General features: G+C 45.5%; 1 protein-coding gene across 1 annotated transcript in view; it reads left to right on the top strand.

Moving 5' to 3' along the window:
• The window catches only part of MFSD2A (MFSD2 lysolipid transporter A, lysophospholipid), a 101,515-nt gene that overhangs the window by 18,947 nt on the left and 57,232 nt on the right, over positions 1-25,336 (top strand). Inside the window, exons 4-5 of the mRNA XM_085648338.1 lie at positions 22,456-22,579; positions 24,254-24,332. Coding sequence (XP_085504464.1) covers positions 22,456-22,579; positions 24,254-24,332 — 203 coding nt within the window. The remainder of the gene's footprint in view (positions 1-22,455; positions 22,580-24,253; positions 24,333-25,336) is intronic.

Raw genomic sequence — 25,336 nt, 5'->3', positions numbered from 1 at the left:
CAATTTGGGATCACTAAGTTGAACATAACCGTTTTGGGAGAGAGAGAACCGGCACCGGGTCTGGGCAGCAGACTCCAGTGCACTATCAGAGTCATAGCCTTCAGCATTTGGAGCCTAAACTGGAGATGACCATACAAGAAGGGCGCTTTCCTACAATAGGCAACTTGCAACCTCCTACATGAGCTCACCACAGGTACTCAAGAGTTTACCACCCATGCTTCCACTATCACAAGAGCTCCACATCAATGTGACAATCTGCAAGAATACTTTTGAGCCTGCAACCAGTGTCAGAGCTCACCAACAATGCTACAACCATCTGCATGAGCTCTTCACCAATGCTGTTACCTCTCACAAGAGTTCATTACTAGTTCTGCAGATACCCACAAGACCACCATAGAATGTACAACCATCTAGTGCATTCACCTTACTTATCCAGCGTTTAACCACCCAAAACAGATCAACATCCACTCTGCAACTACCCAGAAGAGCAATGTCATCATGCAACCACAAAGAAGAGGTCCCCAACATTATGTACTCCTGAGTAATCTAAACCAGTAAACTGATGCCGCGAGCTGCCATCACCTTGAGATTTAAATGGCTGCCTGATGATATGGCAGCTCACGGCTCTTTGAGACCGCATACGGTTATAGTGGCTTTGTCTATGGTTGCAAACTTGTCAGTTTAATTTCCTTTTTAATTTGCACTGAAGTGGATAACCTTTTACGTGAGAGAACTAAAACAATGCCTTTCTTTGCTTAAAAAATCTGAAATCTACTGCCTAAATTGGGAGAATTGGCAAGCTGGCGCAAATATGATTTGAGGCCTTGGGGGCACAGACGTGCAAAAACAATAGACTAGGATCAGGGCCGGACTGGGAACTACATCCGGCCCTGGCAAAGTGCTCGGCCGGCCTCCCCCCCCACCCATCCCGGGGGGCGGAGAGTGCCGCCGAGCTCTTTGTCAGGGCTGGTTTTCGGCCGATTTTGTTACAGGGCCGATTTTGCAGCTATGCTGCAAAATCGGCCCTGTAACAAAAACGGCCCCAAGGAGCCCAAAACCGGCCCCCACCCGTGCGGCGCACCGGGGGATTGCCCGGTGCCCGCTACGGCCAGTCCGGCCCTGACTAGGATGCACTCCAGGAATTTAATAATGTTTTACTTTTCAGTCGGATATAAAGCTAGTTGTGAAATGAGAAGGCCTAATGTCGGCTCCACTATTACACCTATCTTGGCAAATCACTCATCCCCTCCCACCCCCAATATTTCTTTGTTCCTTCCTCTTCCAAAATTAACTAGAAAGTGGTTAAAAACACGGAGTGTCATCTAAAAATTGGAAATGTACTTGGTTTCCATATGGGGAAGAACTCAGCAGTTTATTGGACAATACTCAGACCTGTTCCGTTCTGTATCAAAATATATTTGTTATGTTGCATGCTTGAAGCCAGGACTGGTGACTCAGTGCACAAATGCATCCGCTCCAGGAATCTGTTTATGACCACCTAGTCTCAGGTTTGAATCCTGGCGGCTCTGCTTAATCTTTCATCCTTCAAAATACATGTACTTTTTTTGCATATAAGGTGCTTAATGCATGTCTAAAGCCACAGGAAGGCACAGGGGTGAAGCCTGCAGGAAAATGGGTTACGATATGGGGAGAGAAATGGAGGACTGTGGTATGCAGAGGGATGGAAAAGGAGCCTTGCGATTAAAATGATATAGCTAAGCGCTCTACAGGTAACCTACCTTGGGCGCCTGGTCTACAGGACAAGAGTATAGGGGCAGTAGAGGCATGAGAGGTTTAGGAATCAAGGAGTTGGAAAAGGTAGGAAATAGAAATTTGGGGGTTTGAAGGCAATGCATGTGAGAGGAATTGGAAACTAAGAGTTGCTAATGATTGGAGCCTGTTGGTGGTTGAGAGAAGAGTGTCTGTCTGATGGAAGGGTACAAACCTGCTAGCGTTTTAAACAGTATGGTAGCCTCAGGAAGCAGGAGTCTTAGTTTCACAATATGAAGGCAGAGTTGTCAGGAGTTAGAGCTGAGGTCTTGTGACTTGTGTGAGCGCAGACAAATCAGGGTTTCTAGGAGGAATGCTCCTCATGTTGCTGAATGCCATGCCCTGACATTCCCCTAGCCGTAAACGTCGATTTACGTGCCGCCATTTTAAATTTTAGCATGATTTCCCTCGGACCTTTCAGAGCATGGAAAAGTGTGCATTTCTTCACAGCTGTCCCATATCCCGCCGCAACTACTTGGTACATTTACTTTCAAGCACACCCTTGTACGCTGATCACACAATCTGCACTTGAGGAAATTGATATAGCCGAGTGGCTCGAAACGCGTCATGGACTAGGCACGCAATACAAATAAACAAGATTTGAAAGCATCGGCGAGTGAAGTTGTCCGTTCCTGCAGATGTGCGCCATTGCACTTTGGGAAGTTTCTTCTATATATATATATATATATATATATATATATATATATATATATATATATATATATATATATATATATATAATATTCTCACTTTTGATTCATTCACTGAAGTTTGTCGGCTTTCCGTATATTCTGCTAGCCGCAACTTCGGGGGAGGATACAGCGTTTTCCAGACCACGATGACCACTTCATTTATTTTATTATTTTCTTGGGACATTACCACACCTCATATAAGCAGAGTGTCACTAAGTACTAATGTGCCATGCCCTGTACATCTTGCCGTGCTGCAATTTCATTAATATTCAAAATGTGTACTTTATGGTGTTTTTACAGTTATATTTACATTGCATTTCCTGTTGCTCATATCTCATTCTTTCATGTGGTCATCCTCCACATCCTTTTCACAGTTTCATGTGGGACTTTCTGCTGTGTGCCGTGTCCGCACGCACACCTTTCACCTTAACCTGCTCTGAGGGAAATCCTACTTCCTTATGTGGTCCTCCTCCACATCCGTTTTACAGTTTCATGTTATACATTGTGCCGTTTCCGCACACCTCTCACCTCAACTTGCTTTGGGGGATTCCATTGTTCAAGGCACTTTACTTTACAGTGCTTACTTTTGTTACGTTATTGCAACACTTTTCTCACAGATCCATGACAATCTGTAATTTCACCCTACATGGTACCTGTATGTGATTTTACATTTTCCTACTGTCTAGTGGATTCATTTTCCAAAATCCACCTAGGTGTACCTTACACACCTCCCTTAAATGTTGAAAGTGCTTTACTCTCTCCTGCACTAACTGTTCTTTTCCATTTCCGTTTCTGCTTGCCACCTCCACACTGGTCTGGCCAACTGGTGTGCCCTGGTGGTGATTAGAATGTCCATTCTCTACTCTTCATGTGTTGCGCTACCATTGCTGCGCAAATTTCATCTCTCATTTCTCTGCTTGCTTTTCTTTACATCACGCTTCCCTTTACCATGCAACATTTGCATCTCAATCAAATCTGTTTTCTCCGTAAAAGGGGGAAGACGGATTGGGTTCCTTCGTATCCATGCTTTGCCTTCATTTCTCATACTTCAGTGCTTTCCTTTTCATTACATGTCTCAAAATGTATCATTCACTCATTTACATGTTTCGAAATTCTTCACCTTCTCATTACTTGTTTCAACATATATTCTTCATTCCATTTCTTCAAGATCTTTTCATTTACAATTTTGCCTGTAACCTTTTGTTGTGCCTCTTTGTAGTTCTCCTTTCTCATTTCAAAGAAGGGAGAAGATGTAGTATGCTGCTCCCCAGGATGTGTGTATTGTAGAATGGTGAAGGTTAGAACGTTGGTATGGTTTGTCAGTTGAAAGGGTTGAGCGGCATAGGCTCCTGGTGGGGCTCATCCATTATACAACCTTATACCTAATGAATCTACATGAAAACTACCAAGGCTGGACTATATCTATAATATTACAAATGTACATTCAGTATTGTTCAGTCATTTCTCTGCTTATTTTATGTATCATCAGTGCTTTGTTTCTGCGATGGCATTTGACTACTGATCATTATTTGTTTTATTAAAAAATAATAATCATAAAGAAGATACAAAAAAAATCAAGATGAGCTCTTTCCACTGCCTGTGAGGTTTGCAGTTAGAGGTGCGTGCGATCGGATGAAGGGCGGTGGGTGAGAGAGGCCGCGTAGAAGCCTTTTTCCAGTGGGTGTGGCTCCGCTCTGGATGGCCATGTGCTCTGGTAGGTTTTACAGTGAATCTTTATATATGGAACAGCTGAAAGCAAGGACGCAGCTGCTGCGAATTCCCAGTATACAGTCTCACCCCACCCACTTGCCTTGACCCTTCTATGGCCCGCTGCGGACCTGGCTCCTTCCTCTCTAGGTGGCAGCCGCTCCGGGCGGGAACGGGTGAAGGCGGCCGTTAGAGGGTGTGTTCTGATGTACAACACACCACCGCGTGCAGCCAATCAGAGCCGTGGGTGTGACGGATGCCTGAGGAGGGAGACGCGGGTTACTGAAGTTCAAGTGAAGCTGCTCATCTAGGGCTGTGTGAAAGGAGGGCTCTGAGAGAATTAGGTGGAGCGCGGAAGAGACATGGGATGGGTGGAAAGGAAAGTGGCAGGATCATGCTCAGAAAGACTGAGGCCCTGGGGAATCGAAGGAGCTGGAAAGGATGGAGCGAAGGGAAATCTCAGCATTGGCGCTGTTACTAGTGCCGAAGTGTAAGAAGCAACAGATTTCTGTGCTGCAGCGTTGCAGCATAAGTAGGGTCCACATATTACAATGCCTTCGTGTTACAGAGACCGTACGAGAAGAATCCTCCCAGATCCCTTTATTACAGGAAATGTGCGAAAATAAACGGTTGGGGTTTGCGACAGTCTTGGTAGTTGTGACACTGCCTAGTTTCTCAATGTTGTAGCCGTGTTTTCAGTATAAGAAAGCTGTAACACGTTGCCAAATAATTTTTAGTTACTTTTCCACACTTCTCAATTTTGTACACATTTTTAAAAACTCGATGACGTGGCGTCCTTTACTCTTGAGACGGTCATAATCGTAATTTTAAAAATTCCGTGAGTATAGGAAATATCATCTCTGACCGAAAGGTGAATGGGGACACAAAGACACGATCTTGCCCGTAATCGGACATTTCTCAAGCAGAAAAGAAGTGCTCAATAGCCCCCTCCCCACCCATCACACAACTGCGATTTGTAGCTTCAGGAGTGTTTGGGATTGTGCACATGATCACACGTTGCACGCACGAGCTTCTGCACACAAGTAGTATTAATATGCACCGCGAGGTCGCACATGCTCCCAGTTAGAATGCAGAGCCGACAGCTCAAGCTTTGGTAGGCTTACTGCATATCCTTATTTAACTCGTCTCTCATGCTTCCTGGCGGCATCACGGGGCTAGGGGCTGAATCACAGGCCGGAAATGACGCACGGTTGGCATTCCCCCTATGATTCTCTATCTGTATCCTGGAAACTTATGAGCACGGAAGGAGGGAAGCAGCAGGGGGGTGGGGGCGGAAAGTGGAAGTGTCCGAGAGCCCATAGTGACCAAATGTCGCTAGTGCAGACTGTAGTGTGGCCTGCTCACTGGAGGCACAGTATCCGGCCTATCTCCTCGAAGAACAGGATGGGATCCCTGGACACGGACGCTTAGATTGAACATTATTACGCTCACCGAGTGAGCACAGGAGCCTGGAGCAGCGACCCGCCCACTGAAGGTGCAGCACCCTAGAACTGAGTCCTAGTCACTGAAAGCTTACAGGAATATGCCTAAATAAGGCATTCGAGCCTGACTCTGTGTCCTGCTCACTCGTGTTGTGTTCATTGAGGGCTCAAGAGTATGGCTCAGTATTTTGCTTACTGACGGGTACAGGAGCGTAGGGGTAGTGTTTTGCGGGCACAGAAACCAGGGCGATTGACTGTGCAAATTGGGTGACTGTGCAAATTGGGTGATCATAAGACCACAGAAAACCTTGGCACCTAGAACATACCAGTCTCTCAACCACACTAAAGCCAAGTATTATCAAAACATTGCATCACTATGTCCGCATCCACAATGTCTATCTTGTACCATACTTAATATGCACAATCAGTGCTATTCACACGTAGACTACTCCATAATCCTCCTCTCTTTCCACCAGTTACTTGTCTGGCTTACCTCCTTATCCCTTCATTTCCTCTGGAAATCTACCACAGTGTATTTCCATGCATTCCACACCCAGCGTATTGCACGGTCTGGCTCTGCACTGTTGAATTCATAGGGCTTCAATTCTTATAGTCGAAGGACTTTAATATATTTTTTAGAGTATTCTGCAAACACGTCAAGCATGTGAACACGCCAAGAAACCATAGGCACATGGGAGTGAATACACAATTGTTCAAAATGTACATCAACACATTTCAGTATTCATGGGATTGCAATGATCGGACAACAAGCATATGATATATGATAACGTGTTCCATCACCTTTTGCGTTGGTTGTGTGAGATGGAGCAGTTCCTCTCTGCCTTCTATTTCTATATCCTAGTACCTTAACCAGGAACCCAATACTTTGGTGAACTTCCTTGGGCACCCTCTGGCCCTATATGTGAATTTTTCAGCTGTCATATAGAGAGGTTCATCCCCTTTTTCCATTCCTGCAAAGTGGAGTGGATCTTGTGCGCCCCAGTGTTTGGTCACGTCTCGCTTTGCCACTGCTAGTCTCAAGCTGTTAAATAGAAGTTTGGCCTTCTGGATATCTACCTCTGAGGGGATATCCAACGGTATATATTTAGGGTCAGTTGCTATCGTTTCTCCTAGCACGCCATTGAGTTCTTCGATGATGGTAATCCAGAATTGATTAACGTTGGGGCACTACCACAGTGTCTGTATGAACCAGCCTCTCTCTGCCCTACAGCGGAGACAATTGGAGTCCGCTCTGCTAAAGCTATGCAAGCCGGCCTGTCGTAATCAGTTCTATGGAGGATTTTAAATTGGATCAGCGCAAGTCTGAACTTAATCGCAACTTTCCTCGGGTGCATTAAGGCTGCCTCCCCGTCTGTATCATTCAGTTCTCCCACCTCATTTTCCCACCATATCCTTAGTTTAGTTAAGGAATCAAGACAATTATTATGCTTTCTACTTGTCCATGACACTTCCTCCTCTTCGATTTTCTCCCCTCCCCCCCCCCCCCTCCCCCTCCCATGAGCCGTCTCCACTCTATCGGAGCATATTCTGGAATATTTTCTATATCAAGTTCCATCAGCTGTCCAAGGAAGGTGGAGCTGGAGGTATTTGTAATGTTGTGTTGTGCTGAAGTGATAGTCCGTTTGGAGAGAGCTAAGGTGGATCAGAGCATCACCTTCTATTTTTATTAATAAAAGGGAAGACACTCCTACGTTTCTTTGAACAAGATACACAATGGGGGCATTCAGGATCTATACCCCATTAGAGTGAACACCGGCCAAAAATAACTGATTTCAGACGGCAGGCAGAGGGTGTAGGACCCTTTATTGGTGTGTTTATCTCAAGCCTTGAAACCCTTCAACTTCCTAATCTCCACAGGGGAGTTTCACGGGTGATCCACAAGTCCCATTTCATCAACGCTCCACCCCTTTCCTGGCTTCTATGGTCCCCTAGGTTGCAGATAGGAGCTTTGTTACCCCTTTCCCACCATAGATGTAATGTGAGTTTGGCATTGGGTCGTTTCTAAGGCTTATGTCAGGTGGTTGCTAGACATGTGGCCCCAGTTATTAACTACTATTAGGTGATCCGCCCAATAATATGCTTTCATGGCTGGAAGGGCGATGCCCCCATTATATCGATTTGTCTGGAGTGTTCGCAGTGCCACTCTCGGGTGTCTCCCATTCCAGACTAAGATCTGGGCTGCCCCTCCTATCTTGACAAAAATTTCCTCTGGAATCTTATAGTATGTGTTTTGTAGTATGTATAAAAGTTTTGGTAGTTTTATTATTTTGTACATTGCTGCCCTACCGAGTACTGTCAACTGCAACGTTTTCCATCTTTCTACATCTCTAGGAAACTCTGTCAGGACCCTTTGAATATTGCATTCTAAACTATCTTCCTTGTTTGTGGTCACATACAGATCTATGTAGCGGAACCCCTCTGTGTCTGCGTACAACTGTCCCGGGATGGTGTGCGCGTCAAAGTGCCTTCCTGGTATAGGCTAGATTCATCCCAATTGATCATATAACCCGCACGTGCCCCATATTGTTCGAATGTGTGAAAGAGTTCATGGAGTGTTGTGCGTGGGTTGGTGACACACAAAATCAAATACTTTGAAGAAAACCTGCCCAAGGGAATGGTGAATAGGATACAGCGAGAATCCACTGTGATCGCTTAATAGGAAAAAAGCCTTTTTCCTAGTGACCCCTCACCCACCAGGGCTGCCCCTAGGTGGCATGCTTCATCATTGGGGTTTATCCAGATTGAGGTGTGCTGCAACTTGGCGATTACGCAGGACCACTTACTGGTGTGTTTTAAAAGTGAAGTAAGGGGGAGTGGAAAAAGTGAAGTTAAAAATACCTAACTAGTGAGCCACTATTTTATTCCCGCCCCTAGTCGGTAAGGTTAAAATCAGGGGTTATTACTGAAAACTAGGACCATAATGATTCTCTCAGTAACAGGGAGTCAACAAGTTTCAAGCCGTTCCCCTATTGGCTCTTCCTCAGGACTACACGGGAACCAGTCCCGCTAGTACCCCTCATAATAAATCCTCTAATAAGGACACACCCGTACACACACAATGTGCATGCCCCTAGTATACATACGGTTTACACTGTATTATCCCATTTCTGTAATAACTAAGGAAAAGAATTAAACACAGGCTTGGCAGCAAGGCTGGCAGGTCTAAAAAGCCATCAAGAACCAGGATTATGTTACACCCGTATATTGTGGGTGCGCAATAAGTCTAATCAGTGATCCCCCTTTAGTGTGTAAAACTGTCACCAAACTCTGTGGTTGTGGAAAAACTCACTCGTGAAACAGTACAAAATAAGAAAACACATATAAAACGTATAGAAAGTTGAATACTCCTTCACATACTTAAAAACCTCTATGCTATAGTGTCATGGTGTAAGACCTGGGGTCACCAAGCCCTAAGGGGGTGACGTGGCTCGAGCGGCTGGGCACCCAAAGGCTGTTGTGTAAAGCGACCATACAACACACACATCCCCTGAAGCAGGAAACGCACACAATAAGGGATGCCACACCGTAGGTTCAGTGAAAATCAAACACGTTTTATCTAAGCAGTTATATGCAAATGCAGTTCATGAGATGGCATTGGGCATTACTTGAATACATTAATAGTAGGTTCACCAGCATTTCATTATGATGCCCCAGACAGTACCTGAATACATTAGCGTCAGATTCACCAGCAATTCCTTATGATGCAATATGCAGTTCCTGAATACATTAGCGTCAGATTCATCAGCAACTCATCATAGATCCATTGGCACTACCTGGCGAACCTGGGGGAACGGTGAACACAGCGGTTAACCAGTGCGCTGCGCCCCTCCCACCACTAGCGTTTCAACCTGCCGTGGGTACCATGCGCGGTATCTAGCGATTATCAGCGCATGAAATAGGACTGGAAAATGTAGCGCCACCTATGTAAGACTACTAGCGCTTCAAGGCAGGACTCACAAGTAAATCATTACCCCGGGCATTACTAGCGCTCCGGAACAGAACCTGCGCACATAGCGCTACTCGTAATCATAAGGCATTAGGCACTTCAGAGCAGAACTCGAACACATGGCTACTCGTAATCATAAGCATTGAACAATTTTGCGCAGGACGTAAGAACACAGCGCTTCTCGTAATCATGAGACAGTAAGCACTTTTGAGCAGAACGTAAGAATACAGCGCTTCTCGTAATCATGAGACATTAAGCACTTTTGAGCAGAACTTGAGAATACAGCGCTTCTCGCACTCAGCAGACCTTAAGCAAGCGGTCCCCTTTTACGCGGCAGTCTCAAGGCAAGGGGACAATCCCATGGAGGGGAATCAGAGTCTCGGCCGGCACCGGAGCGGTCGCCAGACGGTGCAGTGACGCCCCCGATCAGCAGGGGGCGCACTGGGTCCTCCACAAGCCTCCCGGGGAGCAGGGGGTGAGTCCCAGGCCTATACACGGCCACGCTACCTCCCAGCCCCCAGGGGTTACCTTTATCTCGGCGTCCGGGTCTCGGGAGATACTCGGTGGTTCCTTACGGCTTCAGGCCCCGCAGTCAGCGTGCTCAGCGGCGACGCGCAGTCTGCCCTCGTCACGTGGGGCGGTAGACAGCTGTACGGCCTTCCCAGGCCTTCCGTGACTCACTCAGACGCTGCAGCGGCGGGGCCCCGGGCTTCTCCGCGGGCCCCGACTCGACGAGGAGTAACTTCTGGTCCCTGGGCCGCGGCGGTCAGCGCGCTTCCGGTTCCTGCGCCTGGGGGGAGGGGGGGTACAAATTAAGCGGGATGACAGCGAGCTCAGAGCTCAGCGTGGGACTGACTCGGGGGATTCCAGGCCAGGTCGGAGAGCGCAGGGGACACAGCGCTAGTACCTGGCTAATCCCCAGCAGTCCACCAGTCAGTTGCAGTTCAGGTTTCAATAAGGAGCTTCAGCATTGGATCTCAGCATTGGATCTCAGCATTCAGTTTCAGCATGAAGTTCCAGCGTTTAGTTTCAGCATTCAGTTTCAGCATGAAGGTTCAGCATAAAGTTTCAGCATTCAGTCTTGGCAGTCTTACTGGCGCAGATGTCTCTGGCGCCCTTAGGGGTTCCGTTCCTTGGGGGTAGGGATTGAGTTGGTGACTAGTTCCTTCCTAGTCAAGCTTAGCAGATGGCCCCTGGGTTCTCCTATCACTGGGCTAGATCAGTGGGCTGTACAGGATCCCTCACTCACTTAAAAGGCAGTACCTAAGTCCCGTCACTTTCAGAGGCATATGTCCCTGGCTAGGCCCTACCGCCTACACTCCTGCGTGGATTTTCCCCAGGTCTGCTTCACTCCCACTGGCCAACTGACCAGAAAATGTTCCCTCCCTCACCTAGGTCAGGTGACCTCTATCCAAGGCGGCAAAAGTAAAAACCACACCTCCCTTCTAGAAGGTTCCAGCACATTCCAGGAGCTTCCCCATTCTACCTATGGGACAAAAAAGAGGGCTGGTGTCGCAACATTGTTGTGGGGTCCCAGCCAGCTCCTCGCAGCTAGGGTTCTACTAATGAAAACCACTCTGCAGTAGCAGGGGCCTGTGGCAGCCATCTTGGGAGAAGGGAGCACCTGCACCAGAACACTGATTGGCAATGAAAAGGCGCCCGGAGACCTAAGTCCAACATAAAAATGAGGGTGGAAAAAATGAGGCACGATCAAAAATAGATGGGTAGACCACCCTAGGGCTGACAGGTCCAACAAATGGTCTAAACTAGGGTCGTTGGGCCTGTAGTCATACCCTGATGAAAAAGAAAGAATATCCCAATATGGTAATTGGACCGCTGTCGGCAGTGCAACTCGGTTTATTTATTTATTTATTTTTGGCGATTTTTAAAGCGCGCAAATACCCGAGGGTGTCTCGGCGCTGTGTCACAGAGCTCTCCGTAGGAAAGGAAACTAGGCATGGAATAGCCATGTTTTCAGATTTTTTCTGAACTTAAGCAGGGTAGGTGCACACTTAAGGTGGAGAGGGAGAGTGTTCCACAGTCTAGCTGTGGCAACGGTGAAACGTTTGTCTCCCCAGTTAGCTCTTCTTGTGCGGGGGACTGTTAGCAGATGGGCAGAAGATGAACGCAATGTTCTTTGCTGTTCGGGTGGGCGAAAGGCTTGTTTTAGAAATACGGGGCCATGGTTATGAATGGCTTTGTACGCTATGCACAAGGCTTTAAATTTGATGCGGCTCCTTACCGGCAGCCAATGCAGCTGTTGGATGTAGGGGGAGACAGATGCAAATTTAGGAATGCGTAGCAGGGTCCTAGCTGCTGCATTCTGTACAGTCTGTAATTTATTAAGGACCTTTCGTTGTGCATTTAGGAGTAAGGCATTACAATAGTCGGTCTTGGAAAAGACTAGCGTGCTGACTAAAGTTTTGCCTGCGGAAGATGGTAGGTACGGAATGAGTTTTTTGATTTTTTTTTTTTAAGGTGTGGAAGGCAGATGAGACCACTGAGTTTGCGTGCTGCTGGAAGGACAGTTTGTTGTCGAAGATGACCCCCAAGTTTCGTACCTTGACCACTGGTACTGGAGGTTGTCCCATTTGTTGGGGCCACCATTGAGGAGACCAGGTTGGTTGTAGTCTCCCGAATGTCATCACTTATGTTTTATCATAATTTAGCTTGAGGCAGTTTGATGACATCCAGGAGCTTATTGCTTCCATGCCAGATTGGAAGTTTGACGCTACTGTTTGGCCATCATCGGATACGGACAACACCAGTTGTGTATCGTCTGCGTATGTAGTGAGAGAGATACCGTGGGACTTGATGACCCTCGCTAAGTCAGACGCATATATATTGAAGAGTGTCGGGCTTAGCGAGGATCCCTGTGGTACACCGCAAGGCAGGGAGAAGGTCTGGGAAGTGTATTGTCCCAGCTTCACCGTTTGTGGGCGGTTTGACAAGAATGAGGCCAGAAGCTCCTTAGCCTTGTCCCTTACTCCTATGGCCGCGACACGGTCGATCAGAGTGGCATGATCGACCGTGTCGAAGGCTGCGGACAGATCTAAAAGTATGAGGATTGCTGCTCCTCCATTGTCCATAATGGATCGAATCTCGTCCGCCGCCTTCAGGAGAGCTGTCTCTGTGCCATGTCCCTGACGGAACCCGAACTGGGTGTCATCCAGTAAGTTGTTGTTGTGGATGTATGTTGCCAGTTGCTGGTTCATGATCTTTTCAAAGATTTTGGCCGGAAAAGGAAGGCATGCAATAGGCCTGTAGCTGGATGGGAGAGACGGGTCTAGACTGGGTTTTTTGAGTAGCGGCTTGATAATGGCTTCCTTCCATACTGAAGGGTAGGTGCTGGATGTGAACATTGCGTTGCAGATCGTAGTGAGTGACGGGGCAACAGCTTCTGGGATAAGGTTGAGAACAGCAGGAGGGCATGGATCAAATGGAGATCCCGATTTGGTTCGGGCGATAAGGGGTTGAACCGTATCTTTCGTGATGTTTTCGAAGGCTGGGAAATTTGGAGTGTTATTTGTCGTAGGGTGCTCGGTAGGGGATAAGGAAGGGTCAGGTGCAAAAGTGGAGAAAATGGCTCTGACCTTATCTTCAAAAAATTTGGCCAGTGCATCTGAGAGGTCCTGTGATCCCTCTGAGGGGGGCGGAGGAGGATTGGACAGGTATGTTACTACCTGGAACAGTTTTCCTGATGAATTTTTGGCCTGGTTGATTTGGTTGGTGTAGTAAGTGGTTTTCTCGGATGTGATCAGTTTTTTATAGTTGGAAAGGGCGTTTTTATAGCTGATCTTGTCTGCGTTATCAAAGTGTCGACGCCATTGTCTTTCTAAGTTCCTGCAATATTGGCGCTGCAATCTGAGTGATTCCGAGTACCAAGGGGCTGAAGGATGCTTTCTATTCCTGTTAGATGTTTTTGTGGGGGCTAGTTTGTTACAGGCTGCGTTCAGGATGTTTAAGTGGGTGGCTGACGCAGCTACAGGGTCTTGTTTGTTTAGCGGAGGACTGTCCCGTATGATCTCAGTGAGGTGGTCGATATTAATGTTTTTCCAGTCTCTGAATTTTGTTGGTCCAGAAGTAGTCTGGGAGGGTGGGCAAGGAGTAATGGGGACTGAAAAACAAACTGCCGAATGGTCTGTCCATGTTAGAGGAAGAACCTTATTGATTGTAATATCTCTGTCGTTGGTGAATAGGCCGTCTAAGGTATGCCCTGCTGAGTGGGTAGGTGATTTGACAATTTGTAGGAGGTCTACTGACTCCATGTCACCTAATAATGTTCCTGTATCAAGGTCATCATGAGATTCAAGATGAAAATTGAAGTCACCTAATACGGTAAAGTGTTGGGCTCCGATAGACATCTCAATGATTTTGTCTACATTTGAGAGAAATTTAGATCTGGATCCTGGGGGGCGGTAAATTAACAAACCTCTAAAGGTAGTTTTACTGGAGGTGCGTATGGCAAAGAGGAGAGCTTCGCACTCAAGGAGAGTAGTTTCTGATGTTGTTAATTTTGGGTGCTCTTTATGTATGATTGCTATTCCTCCGCCTTTTCTTAGGGGTCTGTTTAGCTTGCTTACACAGTAATTGTTAGGCATGGCATCTCTGAAATCAGGTCCAGAGGATTCATCTCCCCATGTTTCGGTGATAAATAATAGGTCCAGGTCATGGGAGTCAATGAACTCGGCGATTTCCATTTTATGTTTAGGTAAGGAACGAACGTTTATTAAAGCTGCAGACACTGTGGGTATGGAGGTGGTAGTGTCTGGAGACGGTATCTTTATGCATGTGGGACATGTAAGCGGTCCAATGCAAGAGTCGTAATTACAGAGGGGTATGGGATGGGCTATTTCGGCATAAGGTTTATAGCTCCGGAGTTCTGCGGAGGAGTAACATAGCAGAGGAGTATTGATGGTGGGTCGTGGACCAGGCAGAACAGGGGGGGTGGCCCCGGGCCCGTCCTCGGCGCAGACGAGCTTGCCTTATGCGCGCCTTCGGCGCGCAATCGTCGCGCCCGCTGCGCTCGTCCGCTGCGCTTCCGGAAATTGCACATATTAAGTAGGGGTAAGTAATAGGGAGGGGGGCGTGGCCTGGTGTTGGTGGGCGTGGCCTCAGTGTCCCGAAAATCGCGGCAACACAACAAATCCCGCAGCTGCCTCTAAAACTGCAGCGCGGTAAATGCCCAGAGAAGGTGCAAGTTTGTTTTTAAAATCACAGAAATCACTAAATGCACAATTCTAGTTAAAAACACAGCGTAGTGACCCTCCCGGCTTCCGCCTCAAGAGGTCTGATGTCAGGGATCGCGCTAGCGAATCAGCGCGCTTTAAATGCTGGTGTGGAGGGGGCGTGGCCTGGTGTTGGTGGGCGTGGCCTCAGTGTCCCGAAAATCGCGGCACCACAACAAATCCCGCAGCTGCCTCTAAAACTGCAGCGCGGTAAATGCCCAGAGAAGGTGCAAGTTTGTTTTTAAAATCACAGAAATCACTAAATGCACAATTCTAGTTAAAAACACAGCGTAGTGACCCTCCCGGCTTCCGCCTCAAGAGGTCTGATGTCAGGGGTTCAGAACGGCAGCCGCCATTTGAATGAATTGTATCCCGTAGATATTTCCCTGCAACTTATTTCGTCACTGCCGCCTCGGACAATGCACCTACTTCCTATCCTGAGGACCGCATCTTAGCATGTTGTTGCTCTGGTCCCCGCTCGCGCTTGGTCGGCGTGAACGTCCCAAGTCCCAACATCAGGTAAAGGCTGAAACGCTCACCAGTAAACCTGGCCGCTACTGGTGGCGTTTTGTCAAAGCCTTTCTAGTGGTATGAAATGAGAGGACAGTTAAAAGGTGTAAGCTTGTTGTACTCCAATCATTACTTCTATAATGACTTTAAAAAAAACGGAACTCTGATAATACTTCGGAGGAGAACTTTCTATAGTACATTACGATAGTTTGGAATTTAGTAAAAAAAAAGCTTGTAGCTCTAATCAGGCGGTATTACACTAAAGATTCCGTTTACTCTAGGCTCTCTGGCACAGTGGGACAACTGGAATGTGTATTCATTGCCAAGATGATTTAACCGTTTTGTTTCATTATTTCGTAGGGACCAGACAGACCTGGGTTATTTGGAAAGCTGTTACTCTTTGGGCTCAAAACATTTCTCATTACTGCAGAAAAAACGGAGCACTGGTAACACTTTATAGCCAAAAAATCAGTTGAATTGGCTCCGAGATCGCTTCGGGTTCTTAAGTAAAAACATTTTTAGTAAAAACTGTGTATGGTAGGCGCTTTGGCGAAAGCATGACAACTGATGAGTATATTTGTTGTCATAATGATTTGCTCGTTTTACTTTGAATAGGTACCAGGCAGGTAGACATTTTTTTTAGAGAGGCTCTGATACTAATTCTGAATTGTACTGGGTGAGGCTAAATTCAACTGAAGAGGCCCCATGGGATGTTGTCATTGAGTCCCTGGGTATCTGTTTGGAGCTTGAAAACCCATCGCTGTTCTTTCTCAAGAAGTTGTTCCAAATTGTCTACACTTTTAAAGTGTTCTAGGATTACCCATCTCCGGTCTTTGCGTGTGTGTTTCAGTTCGACGAAATGTGATGACGTCTTCATGGTGATGCGTTGGCATTGGACGTTACTGCAGTGTTCGCAAATCCTGGTACTCACTTTTCGAGTGGTCATGCCCATATAATGTAGATTGCAGGGGCATGTGATGAGAGAGACAACCCCAGGTGTATTGCAATTAGTCAGGTTTCGCAGTTCCCAACTCATGCCATTGTTGAAGGACACAGTCTTGCTGATACTCGTGAGGTGGCAGACACTGCAGATCCCGCAGGGATAGTGGCCTGTGGGTGGTGCGCCCATCATACTTTTGTTCTTTTCTCTGAAATCTTTGGGTTTTGGGTGCGTGTGAGCTAGTATATCTCTTAGGCTCCTCCTCCTTCTGTGGGAGACCATGGGTTTAGGGATGTTGAGTTGTCCACTGTTCAGGATTCGCCAATGTTTTCCTATAACTTTGGAAACATGGCCTGAGGCTATATTGAAGGTCGTAATACAGATAGGTCTCTTGTTTTCTTCCTTGTTCCGTTGTGGACGTGCATCCAACAAGGAGTCTCCATGGTTGTTACATGTACGTTTCCTAGCTGGCGACACCATCCGTTTTGGGTAGTTTCTTGCTACTAGTTTCTAAGAAATTGCCCAAAAGGGAGATTTTCTTGCCTGGGATGGAAACTGTCATACAGAAATAAACAGTTTTTGGTGTAGGTTTGTCATGGGTAGTAGTCTTTAGGATCCCCTCCGCTGCGATAATATTGATATCAAGGAATACCAACTTTGATCTGCTCATAGTGTGGGTAAATTCAGAAAGGTGTCTTGAGTATTGAGCCATCTTATGAATTTTTCAGCTGCTGACTAATCACCCTCCCAGATCAACAGAATGTCATCAATGTATCTTTACCATTGTTTGATGTGGTTGAGGAACGGGTTAGTCTCTGCCAGAATTTTATGGGATTCCAAATGATGTACATACAACCCCGCTACACTTGGGGCAAAGATGCTTCCTATGCTAGTCCTGTGTTGTTGGCGGAACAGCATGTCCTCAAAGCAAAATTAGTTTTCTGGCAAGGCCCTTTTGCAGTATTCTAAAACCACATGTCCTGGTGAATGATGGGTCCAATTAGCTTCAAAAAGAACTTCTTCAATGATTTCCAAGGTTTCTTTATGTAGGAGGCTTGTTTAAAGGCTCTCAAAGCCCAATCCAATTAAAATGCTGGTGTCCGGATTGAATTGTAGATCCTGGAGAAGGCATAGGACCGCTTTAGTGTCCTGTAAATATGTATTTGTGCCCTGGATCAGGGGTCGCAGGAAGGCATCTGTGAATTTGGAAAGTGGTTCCAACACCGAGACGATGCCCAATACAATTGGTCTATCAGGGGGGTTTCCAATGATTTGTGAATCTCTGGGATTGTATAAAAGTATGGGGTAATCGTTTGGGTGTTGGTCAGGAAATCCCCTTCCTTTTTGGTGATCCGATTGTGTGATACTGTTTCTTCCACCATACTTGTTATCTGTATTCGTATGCGTTCTGTGGGGTCGTCTCTGATCCGCTGGTAGTTCTTCTCATCCTCCAGAAGCCTCAGGCATTTCCTGCGGTATGCTTTTGTCGTTTGTAGGACAATTGCACCCCCTTAGTCTGCTGATTTTATCACTATACTGGCGTAGTTAGCCAGTTCTTGGATGGCAATTTGTTTCTCCTTGGTGGTATTGTGGAAGATCTTGATTGTCCTGGGATCAATCTCTCCCCTATGTTTTTCTAAACCGCCTTCTCGAAAGCTAGGAGTCTGACCCGTAGTGCTGAAGTTGGTGGTGTGAAGGTGGATTTTGGATGTAGTCCTGTGTCACTGCTGTTCCCATCGGAGACTGGCTTATCAGCAAAGAAGACTTTTAAGTTTGATTTTTCGGATGAACTCATTAATTTTGCAGCTCAATTTAAATTTGTCCAGGCTTGCTGTAGGTACGAACCCTAGGCCTTTTTCCAAAACTCTAAGGTGGGTAGGTGATAAGATCTTGTCTGTCAGATTTACCACTAAACTGGTTGGTTGCTCGTTCCTGGGTTGTTCACGGAGTCCTTGCTCCTTGTGGTCATCCTTGTCTTTTCCAGTGGGTTCGACAACTGTACTTGCTGGCCCTTCTTCATTTGTCCTCTTTTGGGATCCTCTGTCTCGCCCTAAAAAAGGGATGGGTGGTCTGGAATAACCAGGTTGTTGTGTTTGGGCTGGATTCCAGTACTCCTAGTGTTCTTGTTGGAATGGTGGTGGACTGTAATAGAAGGGGTCTGGGTTAGTGACATAATGTAAAATGTTATAGTCATACAGGGAGATCCATTTGTCTCCCAGTGCATCCTCTCTAAGGACTTTATTGACTTAGTTATAATTTAGATTTTCCTTATTGTGCTCTTTAATTTATTTGCTTGTGTGCAAACTTGTTTATGTACGATAAAGGTAAGCAGTTCAAATTCAGTGTTTCATTCGCCTGAGGGCATCTGGGGAGTGCGCTGTCCTGAATTTGGGAGTGTGCTCCTATACCTCCCGGCATAACTTTAATCAAATCCACGAGAGAGGTAAGAAGAAAACGATCTATACAACCACCATAAAATATATACACCTCTAAATAATCTTGCTCATTGAGGAAGGAGTACAGGCCACACCGGGAGCAGATATAACTATTTTATTATTTCATTGTCGAGACAAGGCAATGTGGTGTTAAGATTCCTTGGAGTCTTGATCATTGTATAATGAAGACTCAAAGGAGTCAAAACGTATCCTTTTTCTCGGCCATGAATTAATAAATACATATATATCTACTCCTGGTGTGATCCGTACTCCTTCGTCGATGACAGAGATTCTTTGTTTATGTAAGCAGGAATCGGACCCTTGAAACTAGGCCCGCTGCAGAAGCTGGGCATCTGTTAAAGTGCATTTTTCAAAGTCCCATGTTATACACACACACACGCCCCTGGGGCATGTGTGTGTGCAACATGTGGATACATTGAAATTTCAGGGTTGCAACAGGGTGTCCTTTTTGCACCCTTAAAATTGCATGTGCAATTTGCGAGTACCTATTGAGTACTCGCAAATTGCGCATACAATTCCCATTCATTCCTATGGGCCTCTAGGCTCATAGGAAATAATGGGAAGTCATTCCTTAATTGCAACTCACAATTTGCGAGTCGCAATTGAGGAATGTGTAGGAATTGCAATTCTTTTTGCAATTCCTACATGCATAGGCGATAGCGATTCTTTAATTGCGATTTTTAAGGAATCGCAATTAAAGAATCGCTATTGACTATTTTGATCCATGTGCACCATAGTTACTAATATACAAGTTTCTAAGGAAAGCTTGCACAGTGACAATGGAGGATACATGGTTCATTTTATATGACCGATCAAACCCAACAGAGCTTGCTGTTTTTCTATTTCACTTCAGATGCTTGCGTTTGGTATCTAGAAGACCGCATCTAAGCAAACGTTATTAATGGTTCAAGCAACCATGTGGTAACACGAACTTTTTCCTATATGGTGATGATGTGGTTTTGAATTGTACATCACTAGAAATATGTTCCATTGTTGTTTTTTTTTCTTGACACAACCATTTATTTTGTTGTCATGAATTGTTTGTTATACTATCAAGATGGCTTTATGATGGCATAGCTTTACAGTATTCTTTCTTATTTGTTTCACAAAAAGAACTTTGAATCGTCGTCTCCCTGAGGAAGAGCGTTACATGCTCTAAATGTATTGAGGAGTTGTTTAAAAACACCTCTGATGTCAGTGAATTTGAACTGTGTAGCTTTTAAGTTCAGATACATTTTCATTGGTGTTTAACTTAACTTTATTGTACATAAACACTTTTGTAAATAATAAATTAAAGAGCACTATGAAATCAAAAATGAGTCACAACTTTGAGACAGAGTCTTTTCACAACAAGAATTGAAGCCCTTTGAGGGCAACAGTGCAGTGCCAGGCCTCATAATAACCCTGGGGGTGGGAACCTGGTGCTCCCCATCAATGGCATGGATGGTCTACTCCTACCCGTGCCTGGCCCATACTCCGCGAGTTCAAAGCCAGCCTCGAGAGTCCTCATGTGATCAGAGTAATGAATAAACAGTGATTCATGTTTTATTCTCCTTGTTAATGGGCCTGTTGTAAAATGAAACTATTACCTGTGTGTTACCTCTTTGTACAGTGTCGCAAGCATGTACTTTGGTTTCTTTGCCTCACTTTATCTACGTAGCGCGCCATCACCCTTCTCCGGTGAACAGTATATTTGCGATAGACATCCTGCTGCTTGTGTCAAATAAATATTCACCAGGCTCACCCTTATTCTTGTTCCTTCTCCCATCCTTTTCTCTCTTGGAATGCGAGGTAGCAGCGGGGTTGCATTAAGCATGTAACAATCTTCCAATGTAACATTGCTGTGGAGAGTTGGAGGGGGTGGGCTAAAGCATAAATGCCTGGTTGCCTGCTTTGTTATATTTCCTGGATTGTGCCTCCAAGCTGCCTGTTTCTCCGCTGTGGATACCTACAGGTTCAGAACTAATATGAAAGGTGCCCTACATAGGAAGACTTTGAATTACAGCTCAGTCTTCATTTTCAGCGTATCTTGCCTCACTGTTCAAGGGGAGAGCTCTGGAGGGAGCAATAGAGTTCAGTTCATGAAGGAAAAAGTGCATTTGACTAGCCCATAAGGACAGGGTTCTCTCCCTTCAGCTGTTAGAAAACGCATTTCTAAACTGAACAGGTCACCCCATTTACCGCTGTGCATGCTACGGGTCTCGGGACTTGGGGGTGATATCCAGGTCTGTATTCTACAGATCGCTAACCTTCCTGGTCCGCATTAGCAAACGAGGCCTGAAGCCAAGCCTAATATTTAGGATATCCAAAGAGCGTACATGAGTAGATGTCATTCATTTCCTAAAGTTGGTGGTTCTCCTGAAATTCTGGCATGGCTTCTACTCTGATGGACCAACGTTGGACAATCTTGTATCCTATATAAAAAGCCGCAAATTGCATGAGTTATTCATTTGTCTGCTAAAAGTGCACATTTTAAATGTGCTAAGTAAGGTGCCTTATCTGTCGTTTTGTTTTGAGGGATTTCGTAGCTCTTAGCTTTACCTTTGAAACGGCTAAATATGATTTACAGTAGGGGAAACTGACGTCTTAAACGTTTTTTCCACATTTCCATTTGCGATAATATTTAATGAGTTTAGTTTTATATAGTGCTCAGAGCAGTCAAAAGGCTTCAGAGTACTAATAAAAACCTAACATAATGATGGAATTAATAAACCATGTCTCATGAGTGTTTTTAATGTGTTCATAACATCATCTCGATGAGCTGGCCATATAAACAATAACTGGAGTTCATTGTTTGGCAAAGGGCTGTATGACCCTATGTTGAGGTTGATAATAGATCCATACAATAATAATGCATCGTGTCGATTGCCAAGGCAAATATATTATTGTAACTTCTACCTGTACCTTGCGATATACTGCTCAGATAGATTTAGGGGATGTGATAATTACTGCCATGCACTACAGTGGGGTTTACCATTTAAAGCAATCTCTCCATTCCTTAATATGTGTTTCTTCATTGCAAGATAGGTATACACATCGATTAGTTCATTCTGTGTCAAAGATCAGAGTGAGAAAAGTCAATTTGTGATGAGTACACACTTTGAAATGCTGATGACCTGCATATTATGTATTTATTTTTAAAATAAAAATAGATAGTTACTTGCTTTGATCTCTGAATTATCACCTCAGTAAAATGCTTTCCATTTGCACTTGAAATATGGTCAACCCTTTAATGTCAGAGTTAAGACGCTCAACAAAACGTAGAAAGTATGATATACCAATGCCGCAGGACACGTGCAGAGGGACCGTATGGGGCAAGGCTGGTGATGTGAATGTGGTACTCAAGCCTACAGAGGAGCTGGTGAGGTGGTTCATACGCGGGCTAGTGTAGGATGCAGCGATTGTCCTGTCTCCTGAGCTATAGTGCACCTTGCTTAGTACATTATTTCTAATACTTCTAGTTAAGGGTCTGTTACGTGGTTCATAAATTGATGACTGGCTCGTGTGTGCATCCGCACACTGACTGTGAGGTGTGACTGGGTGTATTTGAGCATTTTCTCCCAGGGCAAGCAAAAGCTCTAGGGCTGGTCCCGCCCAGGCTCTATACAGCCCTTGTACTTTTGATGGGTATGGTGTTAAATAGTTAGAACACAGAACTTAACTCCTCGTTCCAGAAGTGCAGCTGCATGAAAAACATCCCTTCAGAATAGCTATCCTCATAATTTTCTCTTGCTCTTCCTCAGGATCATCTTCTCCACGCCGTTTGCCATCGTCTCCTACTTCCTGATCTGGTTCGTGCCGGAAGTGTCTAGTGGCCTGGTGGTGTGGTACTTGATCTTCTACTGTCTCTTCCAGTCACTGGTGACGGTGAGTCGACACGCTTTTAATGGATCAGGGCTTGGGTGGTGGGGGATCAGGTAAGGTCCAGCCCTTCCAGGTGGGGCACGTCTTGCTCCTATCCAGTCTGCAAGCTCAGCGCCCAGCAAAGAGCAGTTTGGCTCAATGCCGGGCGCAACTCAGTGGTGATAAAACACCCTGTTGTATTGCAAAGGTATGATAGCTGCTTGAAGGATCCCATGTTGTACAGGATGCCTTTACCATTTTGCTTTTTATCCAACATCACTTTGCATGCTGGGATTTGTAGGCCCAATATAGGACTGGAACACTGAAACAACCTGACACAGGATCATGGTTGTCAGATGGGAATCACAATTGCAACCTCCATCGATTCTCTTGCAGGCCATGCGTTTGAGACCCTCAGTTGTCCTATGAGTCATTTCGCGATGCTTTGCCACACAATGGAGCAGAGTTTGGGGCACTTTGGCCGCATCCCTTCTCACCTGCAGAAACCAGTGTGGCACTGATGGCCAAGCACTGCACTGCACTTTACCTGATCTCAGGGTCGTCATTTAAAGGTCACTGAATGCTGTAACCTCCTTGTTACTGCTCACCCACCTGTTCTTGTCCCTTTGTAAATCTTATAAGTTAGTTAATTGTATTTGAACTTTTAGAATTGTGAGCAATATCATATTCATTATATTCAAAGATTTTGAATGTCTCGTCTTGCAAATTCACTGGTCTCAAGATTTATGTGATGTTCCATCCTGTGATGATGCTAGGGGCTCGGAGTGGGTGATGGTATTTCTTTTAATGGCACCAGTGCTTAGACACACTCTGCTGTTGGCTAGAAGTCCTGGATAACCTAAGGATTCCTAGATGATGTGGAGCCATAGGTTGTATGTGATGCTGCAACCCAGCGTGAAGTACCACTTTAAATACCAGCATTTCAGGCTCTCCGCATGCTTGTGCCCAGCAAATCACAGACCAGGGATTGTAGTGCATTGTCTGTAGGCAAATCACAACAAAGCACAGCCTTCTGAGAAGGTTATCACTGCTGGCATCATTAACCCCCTGTAGCCACTAGGAATGTTCTAAGATGCTGCGCAAGTTGTGTGTTTTATTGCCATGATCTCCAAGCCGCAGCTGTACCAAAATCTATATTCACTTAGCAGTATTAACAAACCTCCACATAAGGTGACGTCTGCAGTCCAAGGTTGGTTATTGCTGGCAACTGGAGGTCGCTCCTGACAACCAGTGGTCACTGTAGGGTAATGATGGTTATTACTAGCAACTGATACTCACGCCTCAGACCTAGTGATCACTACCAGCAGCTAATGATCACAGATGGGAGTTAATGGTCACTGCAGGAAAATGGCTTCCAGCTGGGACATAGCCAAATCATTTATGAAGCCATCCCAAATGTACACACAGAGCTATTTAGAATGTTCAGTGTCCACCAGGGGTATATGGGTGTACTCTCAGAGAACACCAAGCCTTCCTTTAGGTACCGATGTATATTTAAGGAATAGCAAATCTTAGTAGTACAAGGGTGCCCTCTGATAGCATACAAAGCCTTTCGTTGAGACCCCCAGCCACCCCCGCCTTCCCCAAGTAGATTTGATGAAAAAGTGTGTGCGTGCGTGCACTTGTGCGTCATGGTTAATGTGCATCTGTATATTGGCCTCTGTCTTTCTCTTGCAGTGTTTCCATGTCCCCTACTCTGCACTGACGATGTTCATCAGCACCGAACAGAGCGAGCGGGATTCTGCCACCGCCTACCGTAAGTGAGCGAGAAGGTGCGCTTCAGGGTGTGACCGAATGGAATGTTATATAATCGTGCTCTTCTTCTCTAATGCAGACATGTTGCTCTAGGGTCACCGCAGGGCAGTTTCGTACAGTAAAGAGCACAGAAACTTAGAGTTTAAGAGCAGAGTCGTTACATAAGCTGCCCGGGTAAATAGCGCCCAGTTCATGGTCTTTGCTTTCGTTGTGTCTGGGTATGTGTCGACAGTCTGTTGAAAGAGCACTGCTATCAACCTATGATATTGATTTTTGTGGTCTGGTAGACGAGTTCAGTGGATTGTGAAACTGTTTTCATAGGCACTTCTCCAATCAGCAAAGACCAAGTGAGGATAACTGCCCTTGCTCGCTACAATAGGGAAAGTGCAAAGTGTGCTTCGAAGTATACTCTGCTGGAAACGTGGGAGCACAGTCGCACCCTCTGGATCCTTGGACTGTTGTTGCACCAATTATATGTTTGGTAAAGCTGACAAAATATAATTACTCAGATGGGACAGACAATCCTGGTTTCTGTTGGAGTACTGGAAAATATTTAGGGCAATACAGGATAGCAAGATGTAAAATTTAGAAATTTGGACTTTTCATTTCTTCTCGATTGCTTTACTTTACTAAGATTAACAAGTGACAGATATTCAACAACCCCACCTCTCCTGTGCCTACTTATTGTGTGGCCTGTCGTTTTTTTGCAAAGCAACTCTGAACACGGTCTTGTGCTATTGGCCAATTGTGCCAAAAGGATTAAGATTTGGAGAACATGATGCAAGATCGAATTTAAGGTTTGTTGGGCATCTCGCAGAATACCAGAGTCCCACCGGTCTGTGCACTTAGTCAGGTGCTTGTAACCAGTTTAAGTAACCCAGCCATTCACCTAAAAAGAAGAAAGCCTCTGTCACTCTCACCCTCTCTTCACCTTCATAAAAGATCTTCCAGATGTTCCAAGTTAAATTTTGTACATGTCTATGTGGATTTTTGACAGCACTGTTT

This window comes from Triturus cristatus, chromosome 3_2 (genome assembly GCF_964204655.1).
Source record: "Triturus cristatus chromosome 3_2, aTriCri1.1, whole genome shotgun sequence".
Taxonomy (NCBI): domain Eukaryota; kingdom Metazoa; phylum Chordata; class Amphibia; order Caudata; family Salamandridae; genus Triturus; species Triturus cristatus.
This window is presented reverse-complemented; position numbering and strand designations above follow the sequence as displayed.